At 29.2% G+C, this 17,442-nt stretch overlaps 2 protein-coding genes across 3 annotated transcripts; both read left to right on the top strand.

The window, feature by feature from the left end:
• The first annotated feature begins 1,767 nt into the window (after nucleotides 1–1,767).
• LOC100306633 (uncharacterized) lies at nucleotides 1,768–3,627 on the top strand. Its single transcript, NM_001250948.2, has 3 exons — nucleotides 1,768–1,851; nucleotides 2,268–2,424; nucleotides 3,147–3,627. Exons 2-3 carry the CDS (start codon nucleotides 2,273–2,275, stop codon nucleotides 3,292–3,294), a joined length of 300 nt encoding a protein of 99 aa, NP_001237877.1. The 5' UTR covers nucleotides 1,768–1,851; nucleotides 2,268–2,272; the 3' UTR covers nucleotides 3,295–3,627.
• A 3,588-nt stretch (nucleotides 3,628–7,215) lies between these two features.
• Nucleotides 7,216–10,424, top strand: LOC100813288 (uncharacterized). Of its 2 annotated transcripts, none has more exons than XM_006594207.4 (5): nucleotides 7,216–7,472; nucleotides 8,752–9,013; nucleotides 9,375–9,465; nucleotides 9,965–10,031; nucleotides 10,125–10,424. In XM_006594207.4, the coding sequence occupies exons 2-5, from the start codon at nucleotides 8,776–8,778 to the stop codon at nucleotides 10,176–10,178; spliced, it is 450 nt and encodes a 149-aa protein (XP_006594270.1). In that variant the 5' UTR covers nucleotides 7,216–7,472; nucleotides 8,752–8,775; the 3' UTR covers nucleotides 10,179–10,424. The 2 variants fall into 2 exon arrangements, with proteins under 2 accessions (XP_006594270.1, XP_006594269.1); XM_006594206.4 differs by having other exon boundaries at nucleotides 7,217–7,472; nucleotides 8,757–9,013.
• The last annotated feature ends 7,018 nt before the right edge of the window (nucleotides 10,425–17,442 follow it).

Below are 17,442 nucleotides of genomic sequence, written 5' to 3'. Positions count from 1 at the left end.
GATAAAAAATTATATCTAAGTCAAAATATAATTATAATTCTCAACTCTAGTTATATATACCAACTTAAAAATTGGGTTGAATTGTAATTTTGATTTCCTATAATTTTAAATATGTGATTTTTGTTCTCCTATTTTTAAATTAAAACATTTAGTCTTCATATTTTTCAAAATAAACAATTGTGATCCTTTCATCAATTGACTATTCAAAGTCAAACGCTAATTTTTGATGTGACATATTGATATTGATGTGATGCTTATGTAGACTATTGACATAAAACTTATGTAACAAGATGTTAAATAAAGTGAAAAAAAAAAGACCATCATAGGAGTAGAACTCATGACTTTATATTTAAAGACATAAATGGTTTGTTTAGTTAATGTGATAAATACTATATTAGATGTATCATTACTTGAGAATTATTAATTTTCTTAAATATAAAAATGTATAAATTAAAATAAAATATTTAATATTTAATTTTACATGTATTTATTTTTATTATACAATTTTATTTTAATATATTAATAAATTATTATCTATAAAAATTGGTTCTTATTTTATTAAAACTTTAAAAATAATTGCATAAAATAATATATAGATTGTTTAAAAATATTATTTTATGCAATTGATAAAAATTATGTAAATTTATATAATCTAAAAATGAAAATATATTACTTTCATAATTAAAATAAAAATTTGCATTATTTATATATAAAAATAAATTTACATAATTTTTTTATAAATAATTTACATACTAACGTATATATTTCTCTTGATATATATAATTGGTATTAAAAAACTTATCTAATAAATATTTTTTTATAGTTAAAACAATAATATTAACATATAAGTTTCCTAAAAGCTTAAATATTAAAATTTTATTAATTTATATAATTAGAATAAAATAATTTACATATTAAAATAAATTTATGTAATTTAGATATTAATTGATGTAATTATATTGATTTATATAATTAGAGTAAAAGTAACCTGTATATCAAAATAAATTTATGAAATTTAATTATAAATTGATAAAATAAAAATAAAAATATGTAAATTATTTAAAATAAAAATATATAAAATGATATAAAGTAAAATTAAAAAGATTTATATATTAAATATTTTAAAATTTATAAATTTTTATAACTCATAAAATTAATAATTTTTTAACTAATGACACATACAAAATAGTGTTTTTAAAAATAAATAAATAGAATAAGTAGGTTAGTGATTTATTATTTTATCTTTAAATAAAAGTTCACGAGTATAACTTCTACTAAAATACTTCTTTATTTTAAAAACGACTGAAATTATTTATTTAAAAAATATAAAAGTTAAATGTCTTGATTTATAAATAAAGAGACCAACATAGATTTAAAATTATAATAAAATCTAAATTATAATTAAACTTAAAAATTACTTCCTTAACATGAAACAAATTATTTAAACCAAGTAAGATTTTGATAGAATTAAAATTAAAATTTCAATTCTAATTTCACAACAAACGAACCTTTAGGGTGAATCGAGCTATAAGCTCCTTAATATAAAAATTTATATTTTATCAATAAAAATATTGTGATGATTGGAAATTAATTTATTTATAATCGAAACAATCATAAAAATTATTCCTCCATTCCTTGTTTTCTGTGTGTTAAGGGGGGATTGACTGAGGCGCCAGTACCTTTCACATCCACTGATGCCTAGTGGGTCTGATCCAATCCGAAAACCCACTCGCCTTTGTTGCCCGAAAAACCTTTCTTTCTGCTTCTCCCATCCATCCATGGCTTCTGGAATCTCCTCATAGTTCTTTCAGCTGCCTATACCCTCGCTCTTTGCCTCTCACACACTAAAAGGTTCGTCTTTATTCCATGTTTTAATTTTTAATTTTATTTCTACTATTTTGTGCTTCAAGTATCCATTTTTTTTCTTTCATCATTTTCGATTCTTAGATAATTTTTGTTTTGTTACTATACATCTGATTAGAAGAAGATTAATGATTTTAATTTGCAACCTCGCTTTATACATCGGTTAGGGATTTTTATTAGAAACACTCGTGATTAGGTTTGCTTCTACTGTTTCTGTATAATTATATTAGAATCAATATGACTAGGAGTGATGTTTGTATGAATTGCTAGCTATGTACTTAATCCAATTGCTAGATTTTCATCTGCTGGTTGTGGAATGTTATGTTTCTGTAACCCTTTCAAGGTCTAGAGTAGTGTGTTCCTGAATGTTAATCATAGCTTGTTGCTGACTTTTCCTTCTTCAGAAACCATGAAGGTTCGGTCATCTGTGAAGAAGATGTGTGAATTTTGTCAGATAGTTAAGCGCCGGGGACGAATCTATGTGATTTGCTCTGGGAACCCTAAGCACAAGCAACGACAGGGCATGGCAACATTTGCAAGTGAAGGCCCATCTCAACCAGTGTACGTGTTTTTGTTTTCCTGGTTCTGAGTTGCCATACGGTGTGGAGAAATTGTAGAACCAACACTAATTATTGTTTTTAGGGATATCATATTTTAACTCAATCTTGGTTTTCTATCAAGAGGAATACTAGTACTAGCAAGTGCAATACACTCTTGTTAACACTATCTTCAACATGCTCTTTGTTATTGAGGGAATTACTTGTTATGTTGGTCCCACTAAATAACCAGGATTTGCACTCTATTTACTGGTGCGCACTGCGCACATGCTATTAACTCAACAGTAGAGAAGTTTAATTTCTATCCATTGTGGGTCTAAAAATTTTATACAGTCAAATGATCAATCAATAAAAAATTATGACAGATATGACTTTTAAGATGGTTATTGTAAAAAGCAACAAATTCGTCATACGTGATCATTTGTGATGGAATGACAATGTAAAATCCTTTTACATGGTTAGTGCATAGACTATTTTCCCATAGAAGAGTGTTGCCAGCATTTCTTTTGCAATTTTCTCCAAATTCCGTTACCATGGATATACACTGGGGCAAATGCTATTGTTGACCTGCATGATTTTTCTTCTACTTTGCTCATTTTCACTCTGTCATATTTTAGTTTGATATGCTACTATTAGCTTGAGAATATCCAAATGCTGCTCTGTGATCTTAATATAATACCTATTGATTTCCGGTAACTAGATTGCTGAACTTTGAAATCATTTCAGGTCCTCGGAGACAAGTAGCTGCAAGATTATGATTAAGCCTGCTCAAATTGCGCGACCAGGTCGGATTTGTACTTCCCCTCAAAGGCACAGTTTGTCTATGTTGTATGGATGGAGGGTGGGATTGGCCTCTATTCTGTCTATAAAGTAGCAAAAATAATTAGTAACCTTGAACATTACAAGTAATAAGTGTGAAGAGATTGATAATCAACGGTTCTGGATTAAAGTCTCCATCATGCTCTCTCCTTTCTTTGTATTGGTGGATGAAGTTGTCTCAAACTTAATTTTGTTCTCACTGGGGGATTTTGTTTCTCCGTTAAGAATATGGTCAACAGATTGTAACCTCGTAGTATATTTGGTGTTCACTGTTAAGGGAATCAGCGGAGCACAATTGATAGCGCTCTCCTCCTTATCACTTGAGCCAAAGACGAGAATTTTTTGCAACGTATTGTCATCTATATCTATATGTTACATAGTTTTTGCCATCACTCTCAGTCTCAATTCTGTATAGACCCATTTGGGTTATAGTCATAATGATGATCTAAAATTGTTTGATATGGGTAGCTATGAGTGGGGGAGGCTTGGAGACACAAAAAGCTGAAACAGTGACTAAAAGTAGACATAAAAAAAATTCAAAATTAGATTGGACTGGGCTAGTTTGACCGATTGAAATACCGGTTAAGTCGCGGATTCAATCTAAAAAACTGTAGAGCAGAAAATTGGCCAAAACTGGGTAAGAATTGGTTCTAGAAAATTTGTTTGAACCGTTTTATAAACGATTTTTCCCCCCTTTAATTCTAGAATGCTTTTTTAAGGTGTAATGATCTATTTGGTTATTTATCTTTTTTTTTTTTTTGGTTCAGTTTGATCCTTTATTTTTTTAAAAGTTCAATTTGTACCTTTCTCTTCTTTTGTTCAGTTTTAGTCTTTTATTTTTCTAAAAATTTATTTTAGTCATTTATTTTATTTTTTTGTTTAGTTTAATCTTTTGATTTATTTAAAATTGAAAGTTTATTTTTAAATGATTAATAATGTCAATCTTAAATAGACTGAAAGATTAAACTGATATAAAAAATAAAAAAATTAAATTAAATAAAAAAAATAAGATGAAGTATCAAATATTTTTTTTAAAAGATAGACTAAATTAAACTTAAAAAAAAAGATTAAATTAAATTTTTTAAAAGATAAAAAGATCAAATAGTTTATGTTTTTTAAATAAAGAAAGGTATATATATAGGATATACATAGGAATTGTTATTGTCTAATTATTTAATCTTGCTAGTTTGACGTCAATTTAACTTCGTTACAAATTCAGTAACCGATTAAGTTTTAATATTAGACCGATTCAATTCAGTTTTAATAACATTGGGGAAGAATAGTGCTGCTATTATTTGATCACCTTGTTATGCTGGTCCTGGGCGGAATATTATTGATGTTTGATATGCTCAATTCTTTAAAATTGCAACAAGTTATATCAGACTCACCTTCTCTGTGAGTATGCTTAACTTTGACACTCCACTGAGATTGTGGAATTATTTAATTATTGGTTGGTGTGTTAATTCTTTTTAACGGTAGATCGGTGTATTAATTATTTTAGAATATTAAAAAAATTAGGGAATCCTATGTACCCCAATAAAATAGTATGGACTATGGTGTGAATATACGGGCGTAGAGTTAAGTTGGGCCTGTTAGCCGAACCTAATTGAATTAAAATGGACCCTTTTTCTGAGCGTCAGCGGATAATGAATGAACTTTTGACATCAGAGTCATGTACTCGTGTATAGTTATTCATGGGATCCTGTTAACATTTATGAAACCTATCTATCTATATTAATGTAAAGTTCATAATGAGTTTTACTTACAAAAGAAGTAGAAAAATATTAAAAATGAAATAAACCACATTGCAAGACATTAACTTGCCAACTCACCATTTCTTGCTAATTGAGCTGCCCGCCTGCCCCCAATAAAACTATTTACTCTAAGGATATATTATTATTTTCCGGAGTTTGCATGGAAGGATATATTTTCATTTAACCCTGTTAATGATTAAGCTCTGTTAGATTGATTAGTATAAAAAATGTTACTAGAAACCAGGATTACACGGCGGGTTGCAATTGATTAGTATATTTTTCCACTTAACCTTTAATGATTAATTAAGCTCACTTTAATGTTTTGAGAACACCAAAATGCCAAAGTTAATCAAGATAATGTTAAGGGGGAATAACTTAATTGGTTAAACATGATGATGAGTGAGTTATTTCAAACTTTTTAACACTGTTAACGATTTTTATAGATAAGCAACATTATGAGAAAAAAAACACACAAGAGAGGGAGGTTGATAATGTAACAGACAATATAATGTGATAGAAAAAAATTAAGAATATTTTATACTATTGAAATATTCATGCATTATTGTCGATAAAAAAAAATCACAAAATAGAACTGCAGCGGTTGTGAAGTATTCAACAGAAGTTTGCATTGGGTAAGGGCAACACTTGAAGGGAAAAACCAAAAATGGTAGACAAACTAAATTTGGTCGAAATGGTTTGAAATTAGAGTGAAGTAATAGGCAGAGAAGTGAATAAGGGTGAAAAAAAATGTTCCAGTGTTTGATTGATGACTAACTACCGAGAAGAAAGAATAAGTTGAATTGGTTCAATACATGTGTGAGTGTGAATACGGTGGAGAGCTGTTTTACTATTAAAAAATTATTCTTCTCAATACAAAAAAGAAAATATTCTTCTCAAAATCAACAACTATGATTCCCCATTTCTGAGCAAGCAAGGAAACCTAGCCGCAAAATTGCTGAGTCTCATTTCCCCATTTGTTTAGCAACAATCATTGAGACATATTCCTCCATTTCTTTACCAATTGAGCTGTCTTCCTCTCTCCACAAACAGATTCGTATAATAGTTTCATACATATAACCTTATTTTTCTTCTTTTATTATTTCTCAATACTCTTCACCAAACAACCTGATCCTTAGCACCACTTCATAACCAATAGTGAAGGGATTTCAGAAATGTAACGCATGCGTTGACTTCTGTCACTGACACATTCTTTATATTTTTTTTGTTATCAATTAATTTAGTGGTATAATTATCTTTACCGACATTTTGTATTTCTTTTCACTTATTTTATCTACTATTTCTAATAAATAAAAGTTTGAAAAATTATTTCCCCCCTTGTTTGTTCAGTATTTTTAAGAATAATTGAATAATTTTTTATTTTTTGAAATTTGTTTATTTTCTGAATATATATATTGGAAAATATTTGTCATTCAACACGTTTTTGTTTTTTTTTTTAATTTTATTCTATGAACACTTAAATAAAGCACTTGAAGAAAACAGAAGAAGATAATGAGAAAACTCTGCCATCTGTTTCTGTTTATTGATTTTTAAAACGCTTGCTATGAACATAATTTTTAAAACTCTTCCATCTGTTTCTGTTTTCTGAATTTTGAAAACATTTAATTTTAAAAATCTTAAATATGTTTGTAATCTTAAAAATATTATATATTTTGATTTTAGTTTCTATTTTTTTTAATCAATATATTTAACAAAAATAGTATATTTTGTTAATTTTTCTAGAAGTACTAAAATCTCAAAATTTTGTTATACTAATTTATAAGAATAAAAATAAAAATAAATTATTATATAAATAATTACTTTTAGAAAATAAAACTATATTAAAAAATCATTTTAAAGAAATCAAAAAAGAAAACTTCTAAAAATGTGTTTTTTTGTAAAATATAAATATAAATGATGATAACTTTTTATATGGTTAGAAAAAATGAAAAATAATTTTGAAACCAAAATTTCAAAATTTCCATATTTTTATTTTGTCTAGAATTCAAATTTGAACACTTACTTTGATTTGATGTCTTAATCAAAGGGAGCTAAGTGTTACGTTGAAAGAGTTAGAATGGGAAGTGTATTAAATGAATGTGCCAGGTGGCAATATGATGGTCTTAGGTATTTGTCAGAGTAAGAGCCAATAAAGGAAACACTAATAATTGGTATTTATCAGTGCCATTAGGTTATGTTCACTTCATCTTATAAATGTGAGTACCAAAATCAAAACCTTACTCGCGTATTGTCATAAACGACGGTCGAATAAAAAAGGAAAAGAAGCGAGGCAAGTGGTGTGTTGAGTTAAACGACAGACAGCGACAGTAGTGTAGCAGACACGATAAAAATAAAAGGGTAACCAACCCCAGAAACCTATTCATCTACTCTCTTTAGCTGCCCTTGTTCCTCCAAAATTCTATGTGGTGTTGCAGATGGTGATGATTACTGCTTGGATCACTGACCTTTTCACTTGTATGGGGTGAGTCCCTCCATTCCCAATATTTCTTCTTTTTTATTCTTAGATACTTAGCTAGATACACAAGTATTTGCAATCATTTTGCTTGCTTTGATTCAATTCAATGAATGGCTTTCCGTTTTGGGCAATATGGTAGTTTGGGTAAATAGTGGTTGGTGTCAGTTGGCTTCAATTAGGGGTTGATTCGCCTAAACCTTTCAATTGTTCACTGAAAGGGCTTGAAGATTGGGATTTGGGATTAAAGTTTTCGTCTTGAGAAGTAAAGTTAGGTGTTTAGTGTTGACTACTCAAAGCAATGCAATTAGTGTAGTAATTTGACACTGGCCTTGGTTGTTTTCATCCTTGTTGGTGTCTGCTGTAAGGTGTTCCCTCGGTCATGGCTATTTGATCGTGCGGTTCGCCAATAAAAGATGGACCTGAGATTCAGTAGCGGTATAAGATTATTTTACTTAATCCTTGTATGTTTAATTCTTCTAGCCATGCAGAATTGGCTATTAGAGTCTGCTAGAGAGCTGTAAGCGGAATTTGTCTTCCATCTTTACTTTTTTATTTATCTTAATTTTAATGGAATAACTCAAAGTACGTACGTATCAAGATTGAGGTTTACTTAATCAGAATATTTTAAAAGAGAAAGCCTTCATTAGCATATACATAAAAAGTTTCTGATTGAAGCTTCTTAAAATGAGCTAATTTCTGTGTTGTACATCGTCCATTAATCACTAGTTGTCTTGAAAAACATAGCAAAGAGCCAACCTTAATATACAACTAAGATGGTAAAGATGAAACATTGTGGCCTTATATCGCCAATCCGTATGTTTCAACTTTCAACTGTTGTATATGGAGCAAAGGAAGGAATTGATGATGTCTATGCATTGCAATGTTGTTGTTACACAATCAACAATATAGTGTAACAATTTCTCCCGGATTTAGAGTGTTTAGCTGCAGTGTAAAATCAATAAAAACTACTTTTTGTGTGGGGAAAAAAGCACTTTTAATTTTTTGAGGTGTTAGCCTATTTGACCAAGGTCTCAATTTCTTTTAAATAGACAAAAAAAGTGGGAAATCTGCTATTAAGGAGAAGCAAGAAATTGGTGCTTATCCTAGGAAGCAATATAATATTTTTTTAAAAGAATGTTATTTCTTTCTAATAATGCTTTTTATAATAGTGCTTTCTAAGGAAATAAATCTGAAAAAAAAAAAAATCACAGTAAGGGCAACATGCACTTGTTGACTTTATTTACATTAGCCTTTGTTTTGCTGTTATTTAACTTGTTTTATACAGAACAGTGGTTGTTTTGGATGCTGTATGAAACCCACACCAATTATTGCTGTGGATGAACCTGCAAAGGGACTAAGAATTCAGGGGCAGACAGTAAGAAAACCACACATATCAGATGGTTTCTGGAGTTCAAGCACTTGTGATCTGGATAACAGCAACATTCAATCTCAGAGAAGTATCTCGTCTGTCAGTACATTAAATCAAATTCTCTATCATAGCGGTGGAACTTCTACCCCAGGCGCCAATCCTGAATTTGTAAACCCAGGCAAGTTCTATATTGTTTTTTGCTATTCTCCCTATTAACTAATTTGGAATGTTCATCTATACTTTTAGCAAAGCATGAGTTTGTTTGCTTGTTTTTTCTTTTTTGGGTAATATAACAATGCCCCAAAAGGGAGCTAGATAGGGAAGGGAAAGTTGACAAGTGGGGGATTAAACCCCATCTCATATGACCCCATCATGTAACCAAGGTTTGCTCGACAAAGATGTTTGAACATGCCATGATATTTTTCAGTTGGTTTACTGGTGTATATTATTTGTAGGTTTACTTTCCTAATTTCATTGCGATTAAGGGGAAAATAAAGATTAAGGTTCATTTCTATCATACATACTGTTGCTTATTGCAGGTCTTCTTCTTTGGAATGAGAGCAGGCTTCAGTGGGTTGGAAGTGGCAAATCTAGGAAGCATAGCCAACAAAAAAGAGAACCCAGACTAAAGTATGTCAACTGCATTTCATTTGGCCCAATTAACTAAATAAATAAATAATCATGAACCTGCTCTAAATACAAATAGGGCCATGATCTTAGCTAAATTCTCTCCTTTCTTGCTTTCTCTTTTTTTGGCACGGGGCTGGCAGTGGGAAGGAGTAATTTAATAACCATCACAAGTTTATACTGCTTGGCTCTTTATTAACTTCATTCGACAATCATTAAAATACATTCTTATTCAATGCCAAACTGTAACTTTTACCTTTTGTTTGTACTGTAAACTTTTTTTGGGTCTATTTTTCTTTTTTGTTTGTGCAATTTAACAATAGTTGAAAGCACAAGGCATATTTTTAGATCTTGAAGCATTTATTATCCAAAACACAATGTTTCATTGATATATTTTCTGTTTATATGGATTTTTACAAGCTCAAGTCTCCATCATATTTGTTTTCCCACTGTCATAGTTTCTCCCCTGTAGATGACTTACTAGTCATTATGTTTGTTGTAGTTGGAATGCAACTTATGAAAGTTTGCTTGGGACTAGACAACCTTTCTCCAAGCCAATACCTTTAACTGTAAGTGTCCTGTGTATATTTATGGTTCCTTGCTGGGATTTTTGAGGTGAGAATGCAAAATTACCAATTGATAATTTGATTTTCACTAAATAGGAAATGGTCGAATTCCTGGTGGATGTTTGGGAGCGTGAAGGGATGTATGGTTGAAACTTGAGAGGTTAAAATGCTGAGTGCCTTTAAGTTTGTTTATACTTTCGATGGTGTATTTGACTCCTGAAAGGCTTTCATGTATAGTTGTGCAGAGAAGATTAAAAGATCAAACACAAGTTTGTTCTCCCTTTGTAATTTCAAACACTAAAGGCAATCCTTTTGTTTTTGCCCTCCTGTAAATGACTGTATACCATTTTCAAACTATAATCTGAATTGCTTAATGCAGAAGCTGTTACTTTTCAAGGTTGTAACTATGCATTTATATGAGCCAGGTCCTTGCCTGGACTGTGTCACTTTAGTTAGGCATGAAATACAGTAAAAGTATTTTTTATTTGTATATATACAATAGAAACATGAAATAAAGCACTTTTGATTTATATTATGCAAACAAACTTCATGTTATCAATATACTTTTAAACAAAATATTTAAACGTAAATCACATTATAGTAAATTCACTTTTTTTTTTTTTTATCAAACTTAAGTTTACAATATACTTGTGTTTCAAATTTATGTTTATAAACTTTAATCCAAAAATTCACTAGGTTGAGTTCAAGTTTAAATAAATAACTTATTTCAACTTTTGGGTTTGATAAAAAAAAAAGCATGTATCATGAACACCTTTTTGCTTAAATTGGTTTATGGTTAATAGATGAAATGAGTCAAAATTTGATACGTGCAAGTGTATGACTGAAAGTAAGGGTACACGACTGTTAAATGAAAATAAGACAACAATCAACATAAACACCATAACGCATAAAGAGCAGAGAGAAAGATGAGAGAGCAGAGCAATTTTCATTTTTGCTTGACAATCATCCTGTTTTGCATGCTTCCACTCATTTAAGTGTAAATACATGAGAAATGACAGTCGATCATGACACTCATGCATGTTGTCATCAAAAAACATGTAACCACTCACATTAGAGAGCGCACTAAATAGTTAATAAGAAAAGTTTTACAACCCATTAAATTTAACAACAACAAACATCAAATAAAATAGTTTGTGATACAAATAATAATTTACAGTAGTGAGAGGAAAGGTAAATTCACATATTTCAAATTATTTTACGTTTCACATTGATTTTTTTTGTTGTTGTCAGAATATATTTCACATTGATTATTAGTATAGAGATATAGATTATGCAGGGTTGGAGTCGAGGAAATTCATTATTGAAACATAGAGATCCAATTAAATTCAGTTATTGGTTAACCTGAAATAACTTAATGTTAGTTGATTCACGTGTTTTAGTGGTTACATCTATTTTTTCATGTTCCTATTTCTTAGAAGAGAAAAATAACTTTAGTTATTGCAGGTGAACATTTTCATTTATAATTTGTAAAAATATACCTATTTTAGTTTTTTTCCATGATATTATCTATTTTGTAAAATATTATAATATTTTTCTATAAAATATTATAAATTAGTTTTTAGTTTTTATTGGAAAAAAAATTATGGATTCTCAGCTGTGGACAATAGACAATATTAACAAAATAATGTGAAATTTACTCTAATACTCTTTAAGAATAAGAAGAAAATAATTCATTTCCTTCTATACACTGCACCGGTATATATATTATATATATATATATATATATATATATATATATATATATATATATTTCCCCTTCATATAAGAAAAATAAAATTTAAATATATTTTTAATGCTTAAAAATGTTAGGCCAGGGGCGTTAATGTCTCCAGTGGCTACCTTAGAAGATTCTGGACGGCGTCGGCTAGTAGTAGTGGAGGGCTTGATACCAATGAGTGTTTGATGAAATGTCATAACTCGTTTTGTCAAAAAAAAAAAGAAGAAGATTAAGGGCATAAATATCTCCAAGATTACAGTCGGAAGTTTATTTGGTATGGAACGGTAAGAAATATTGAAATTTTCTCATGTTAGTATTGATTCCTTATATATATAAAAAAGAAGGTGTTGATACATTATTCCTCCCCTTACCGAAATAATGAAGTGATAAAGCTGATAAACATGCAGTAAAAAAATAAAAAAAGCAGATAAACATTGTTCACATGTTAAATTGTAGTAATTAATAGAGATTTTGCAAGCTTACCAAACTACCAGATTTAGTGACGGTTCATCCTCCCGATCCTATGATGGATTTGGATCTTTTCCCATAGAAAGAGAAAGAAAATGGATCGGATTTTTTCTCTCTTTTATTACACCTTTCCACATTCAACTCTTAAAAAAAATATATGAGTTTAATAATTATATATTTATCATTAATATAAAACAGTTTTATTGAGATATTCAATCATAAAATTATTATTAATATGAATTTTAAAATAATTATGGTAAAAGATAACAAGTATATCACGATGATAATTTGTTGTTCGATTGTGTGAAATTATTTTATATTATACACAATTTTATTTTAAAATAAATATAATAATTAATGAATTCCCTAATTTTAAATTTCTCTATCATTCATTTTTTTTAAAGAAAACCCCTCTTTTATTTCTTCCCATCAAAGACACATTTTTTCTTCTTATTTTTTTCCTCTCAACTCAATCGGTTTCCCTTTACTAAGGAAAGGGCTAGACTTTTCCTCCCAACTTATGCTAATGAAAGGATGCAACAAAATGAAATTATGTTTGGACCTCCTAAAGTTAATTTTTGATAACCACTTAGATTCAATCAAGTATTACAAATTTTGATTGAATAAGTGTATTATTCTTGGGATAAGAGAAGATTTGTTTCTTTTTCTAAAGGTCAAATAAATTTGTTTGTATGTCTTTTTAAAACAAGTTATAGATGTTCACGCTAAGATATTTTAAGATTATTTCTCAAGATTTATTTTTTTATTGGTAAGAATCCAAAAAAGTATTAAAAGATTTATAACAATTAACCCATTCTATTTAATTAATTGAGCTAGGCTGTGTGGATCACTCTAGTCACATAGTGAGAAAATATATGCTCAAAGTTAGGCATCTGAAAATTTCTTCAAAAGTGAAAAGATCTCTTAGCTTGCAATCACAACCTCCTCTGATTGAATCAAACATGGGGACAGTGTCAGATATGCATGGCTTGTTTTGTTGAATATACAATTCAATTACTCCGGATTCGCTTATGTGTCTCTACTATTCTTGATTATGTGTGCGCCTAGCTTGAAGAAACGAAGATTTTGAACGTAATTCAAGAAATCAAGCTCACCGAATGAATCTTGAAAAAACCCAAAATAATTTTGTCAATGATCACACAATTCAATTTTGATTTATTTTGAGATACTCGTACTCGTAATACTGTAGATTAAATGTTGCATATTATTCTCTAAACATTAATTGTACCTATCGGTTGGAAAACTGGTCAGTAGGTACGATGAATCTCGCAATAAAAGCTAATAATCCTGTACAATAAACGTTGTCTGAAAATGGTATGAAACCAAATGTGAAACTAATATCTCCCCATCTTTACAAAATCCAAAATCATTTTGTCGATGATCACGCAACTCCAGTTTTGATTCAATGTGAGATACTCATAAGTAATGAAGGTAAAAAAAATAAAAATTGATCATTAATTAAGTGCGATGAATCTTGCGTAAAAGCTAATCCTCCGGAAGAAAAATTGTGATAGAAATAGACAATTAACACCAAATGAGAAATATCTCCGCATATATATGAGGGGAGAAAAAAATAAAAGGAACAACAAAAACAGGGCAATACAATGTTACTGGATATGGATGCAGAAATCTACAAGCAGTTGAAAAAATCTGCTAATATGAGTTTAAAAATTCTTCCTAATTTCAAGGGTCGCAGCTGCATGGTAAATCCGTAAAAGTTATACGAAAAACTTTGCGAACTTAATTTTATACTTTTTTTTATTGTAGAATGTTTTATACCATCGCTTAATATGAAATGTTTCATTGTTACATGAATATGACTGAGATATATAATTCTTGCTGAGAGTAACTGCTCCATATTTCCCACAGATTGCGACCGGTATTATTGATGGCTAACGAGTTAATTAGCTGCAATCAATTTCCGACAATTACTTTTTAGCAAAAATCTATGATACATTTTAAATAGAGCTCTGAAAGTGAGTTAATACAACTTAATTACCAATTTGGTTTACCTCGGTTGCTTAGAAAGCAAGTTAATGTAACATGGACTTATTTTTGTTTTTTTGGCCAAGAAATAGGAAAATGACTAACCTGTTTTAACCAACCACAGATTAGTAAATCATACAAGCATGCATGGCTCGCTTAATTTTTATTTTAAAAAAATCACATAAAAATGAAAAAAAAACAAAATAGAAAATGCAAATATAATAATACAAGTCACAACAATGTTTTGATATAGTGAACTACCTCTACTCACCATGAGTTCAATCTAAATAAATCGCCAGTTAAATGAGTTGGATCAAATTAACCCAAGGTTTTCGCAAGCTAATTTTTTTTATCCACATAACCGAATTCAAATTCATGGTGAGCCTCAGTTGACTCATAAGTTGTGAATCAATTTGATGAATATAATGTAATAAAGTCATTTTCTGTTTGGATTAATTTTCGAATTTAAGTCTGCAAATTCAATTCAGTCAATAATATACGCCCATAGGTGCAAATACAACGAACATTGCCATACAACTTTGGTACAAAACTGTGTATAATGCATGCATGGCTTTTTTTTTCAATACAGTAGTTGGATATTTTGTTTCTTCCAGAATTTATCAATACTGGGTTTTGAAATATTTTGGTTCACGCGAGCATTCTTTAAGAAAACATTAAAAAATTAAAAAAAATATTTTCCATTCAAAAGGTGAGGCTTTGACAGAAAATTCACGACATACAATACAATAGACTACAATGTATCCGGTCTCCTCTGACTCTTCTTTGAGTAGACGTGCTCATCTTCTCATCACTTATCAATTTGATCATTTTCATTGCCTTTGATGAATCAGTCTATTCTAGCTTCCTGCCAATCTTTTACCATTGTCTCATTGAAATTTAATTTTGAGAACTTTCCCTGAAACTAACCCTTGCTATTCGAAATGATAACGTGTAAATTATTTTTTGTAAGAAAGAGGTGTAATTTTTGTTTGTGCCATATAAGTACAGAACATTCATAACATGGATCAAATATGTACCATTTGAATAAACCACCTATTGAAAAAGGGGTGTAATTTACTAATAATATTAGTTTTTTCCCTCATTGGTTGAAATGTATTTTGAAGGGCAACTGTGCAAGGTTATAATACATGGATGTCGATTCAAACAAATGGAATTCACATTTTATATTTTTCCTTCTAATACGATTGTTCAATTTTTAATTTAAATATTTATCTAAAAAAAGGTTATAATTAAGCATGTTAATAATAAACCCAAAAGGATATCCAAAGAATGCTGAATGCATGACTACAGTCTAGTAGTCTAAAGAATAAGGAGATTACAAATAGAACATCGACTTTAGTTTCTACATACCATATTATTATGTGATCTGTAATAAGTTGAGTTTAATTGTAATATATAGTTAGTGTAAAGCTTTTTCATTATAAATTAATTAGAAATAATTTTAAATATTTTTTTTAAAATAACTATTATAAATATTAATAATCTTATTATATATATAATCAATATGTCAATTAATATATATTTTTAAAGTAATTATCACAATAAAATTTAACTTACTCGATCTGCCTCTTTTACTGTGTAGTCACTTGTTTTATGATTGTGATTATTTTTACTTAATTAGTGGCGTATTTATGAATTTACTCATGATATTCTATTTTTGGAGTTTTTACTTTCTTACGTTATTTTTTTCTACTTTCACTTAAATATAACTTTTTTTTCTTTTTTCTTTCTTATAAAGTGATTCAACATTTTATATAGAATGAAAAGGAGTACAAAATAAAATTCAGGAAAAAGAAAAGGAGTATGAAATAAAAGTGACGCGAATAAAACATATTTATTTATTTTCTTATTACGATTAGCATATTGGCCCGTGAAGTATATATATGACAGGTGTTGGCTAAACTGTCTCAAAAAGGCAACGCCAGGGGCTAACAGAGAATCAAAATTCAAAACTAGTACTGCATCTCAATGATGCACTACTTCAACTTCAACTTGCATAACTGGGTATATATACGTTAGGTAATCCGAATTCAGAAATTAAAACAAATTAATACTGAACTTCCACATCCAATTGGGAAAAAAGTTTGCAAAAGAAGAGACAATATTATATAATTGTGGACCTAACATTTCAAAAGAAGGCTACATGCATGATGCAAAATTATTATAATAATAAAAGTCATGTATAAAGAAGTACTGAGATGACATCTCTAGTTCTCTACTATTGCAAAATATTTCTATTCAACTTAAATAGTGTTATTTATTTAATTATTAGCCATTGTATTCATAATAAATAAATGAAATATTTATACTGACAATTCTTTTTTATAATTATTTTTACAACTAAAAGAGAGACAAAATAAATGTAAATTATATTAAAAGAAATAGAGCAGAGTATTATAAAAAGTTAGTATAAATGATAATATAACTCTTTGATAAGTGTCGATAGACAGTGTAACCTTATATATATCTTTATACCGTTACTTGATGCATGTAACTGTGGCCTAGTGGTGGGTTACATGCACGAGCACTTGAGTACTTTTAAACTCGATTGTTTTAATATATATATATATATATATATATATTACAGAATAGAGCTTGTGGCAAGTGGGGAAGGAAGCAACATGGCTAAATAAGAGAGGTCCAATGTTTCTAGCCTCTCACGTACGAGTTTTGCTGTACCTATTGATATGGCCCCATGCATGGTTCATGATGCTCTTCCCAACTCCTTTGATGCGGATTCATCCTTTTTTAATTTAAAATAATAACAGAAAGGAAAAGCTGTTATGATTTGCGAAGGCATTAAGATTTTCTTCTGTTTTCTTTTCTCCGTTGATCGAATCTGTTCTTGATTAGGTTCGAAGTTCAATTTGCATTATTGATTGAAATAAACATCTCGCTTCAGGTGCAGGATTCCTATAATACATATGTAAATAGTAAAACACGTATTAGTCCGAAACTAAGTTACTTTATTACAACACGAAAACAAGGTACTATTGCTACTTATATGAGAGATGACATTCAGCCTTGTGTCAAGAAATCTAACATAAAAGCTTTAAATATGATTTTAGCCTTTAAAAAATAAAATTATTTTAATTTTAGTCTCTTAAAAAAATTTGATTTTAGTCCCATAAAATATAATGTTGTTAATTTTTCTTATGAAGTAGCAATGTTAACTAATAA

This window comes from Glycine max, chromosome 13, assembly GCF_000004515.6.
Source record: "Glycine max cultivar Williams 82 chromosome 13, Glycine_max_v4.0, whole genome shotgun sequence".
Taxonomy (NCBI): Eukaryota; Viridiplantae; Streptophyta; class Magnoliopsida; order Fabales; family Fabaceae; genus Glycine; species Glycine max.
Note: the sequence above shows the minus strand (reverse complement) of the source record. Positions and strands in the feature narration are given on the sequence as shown.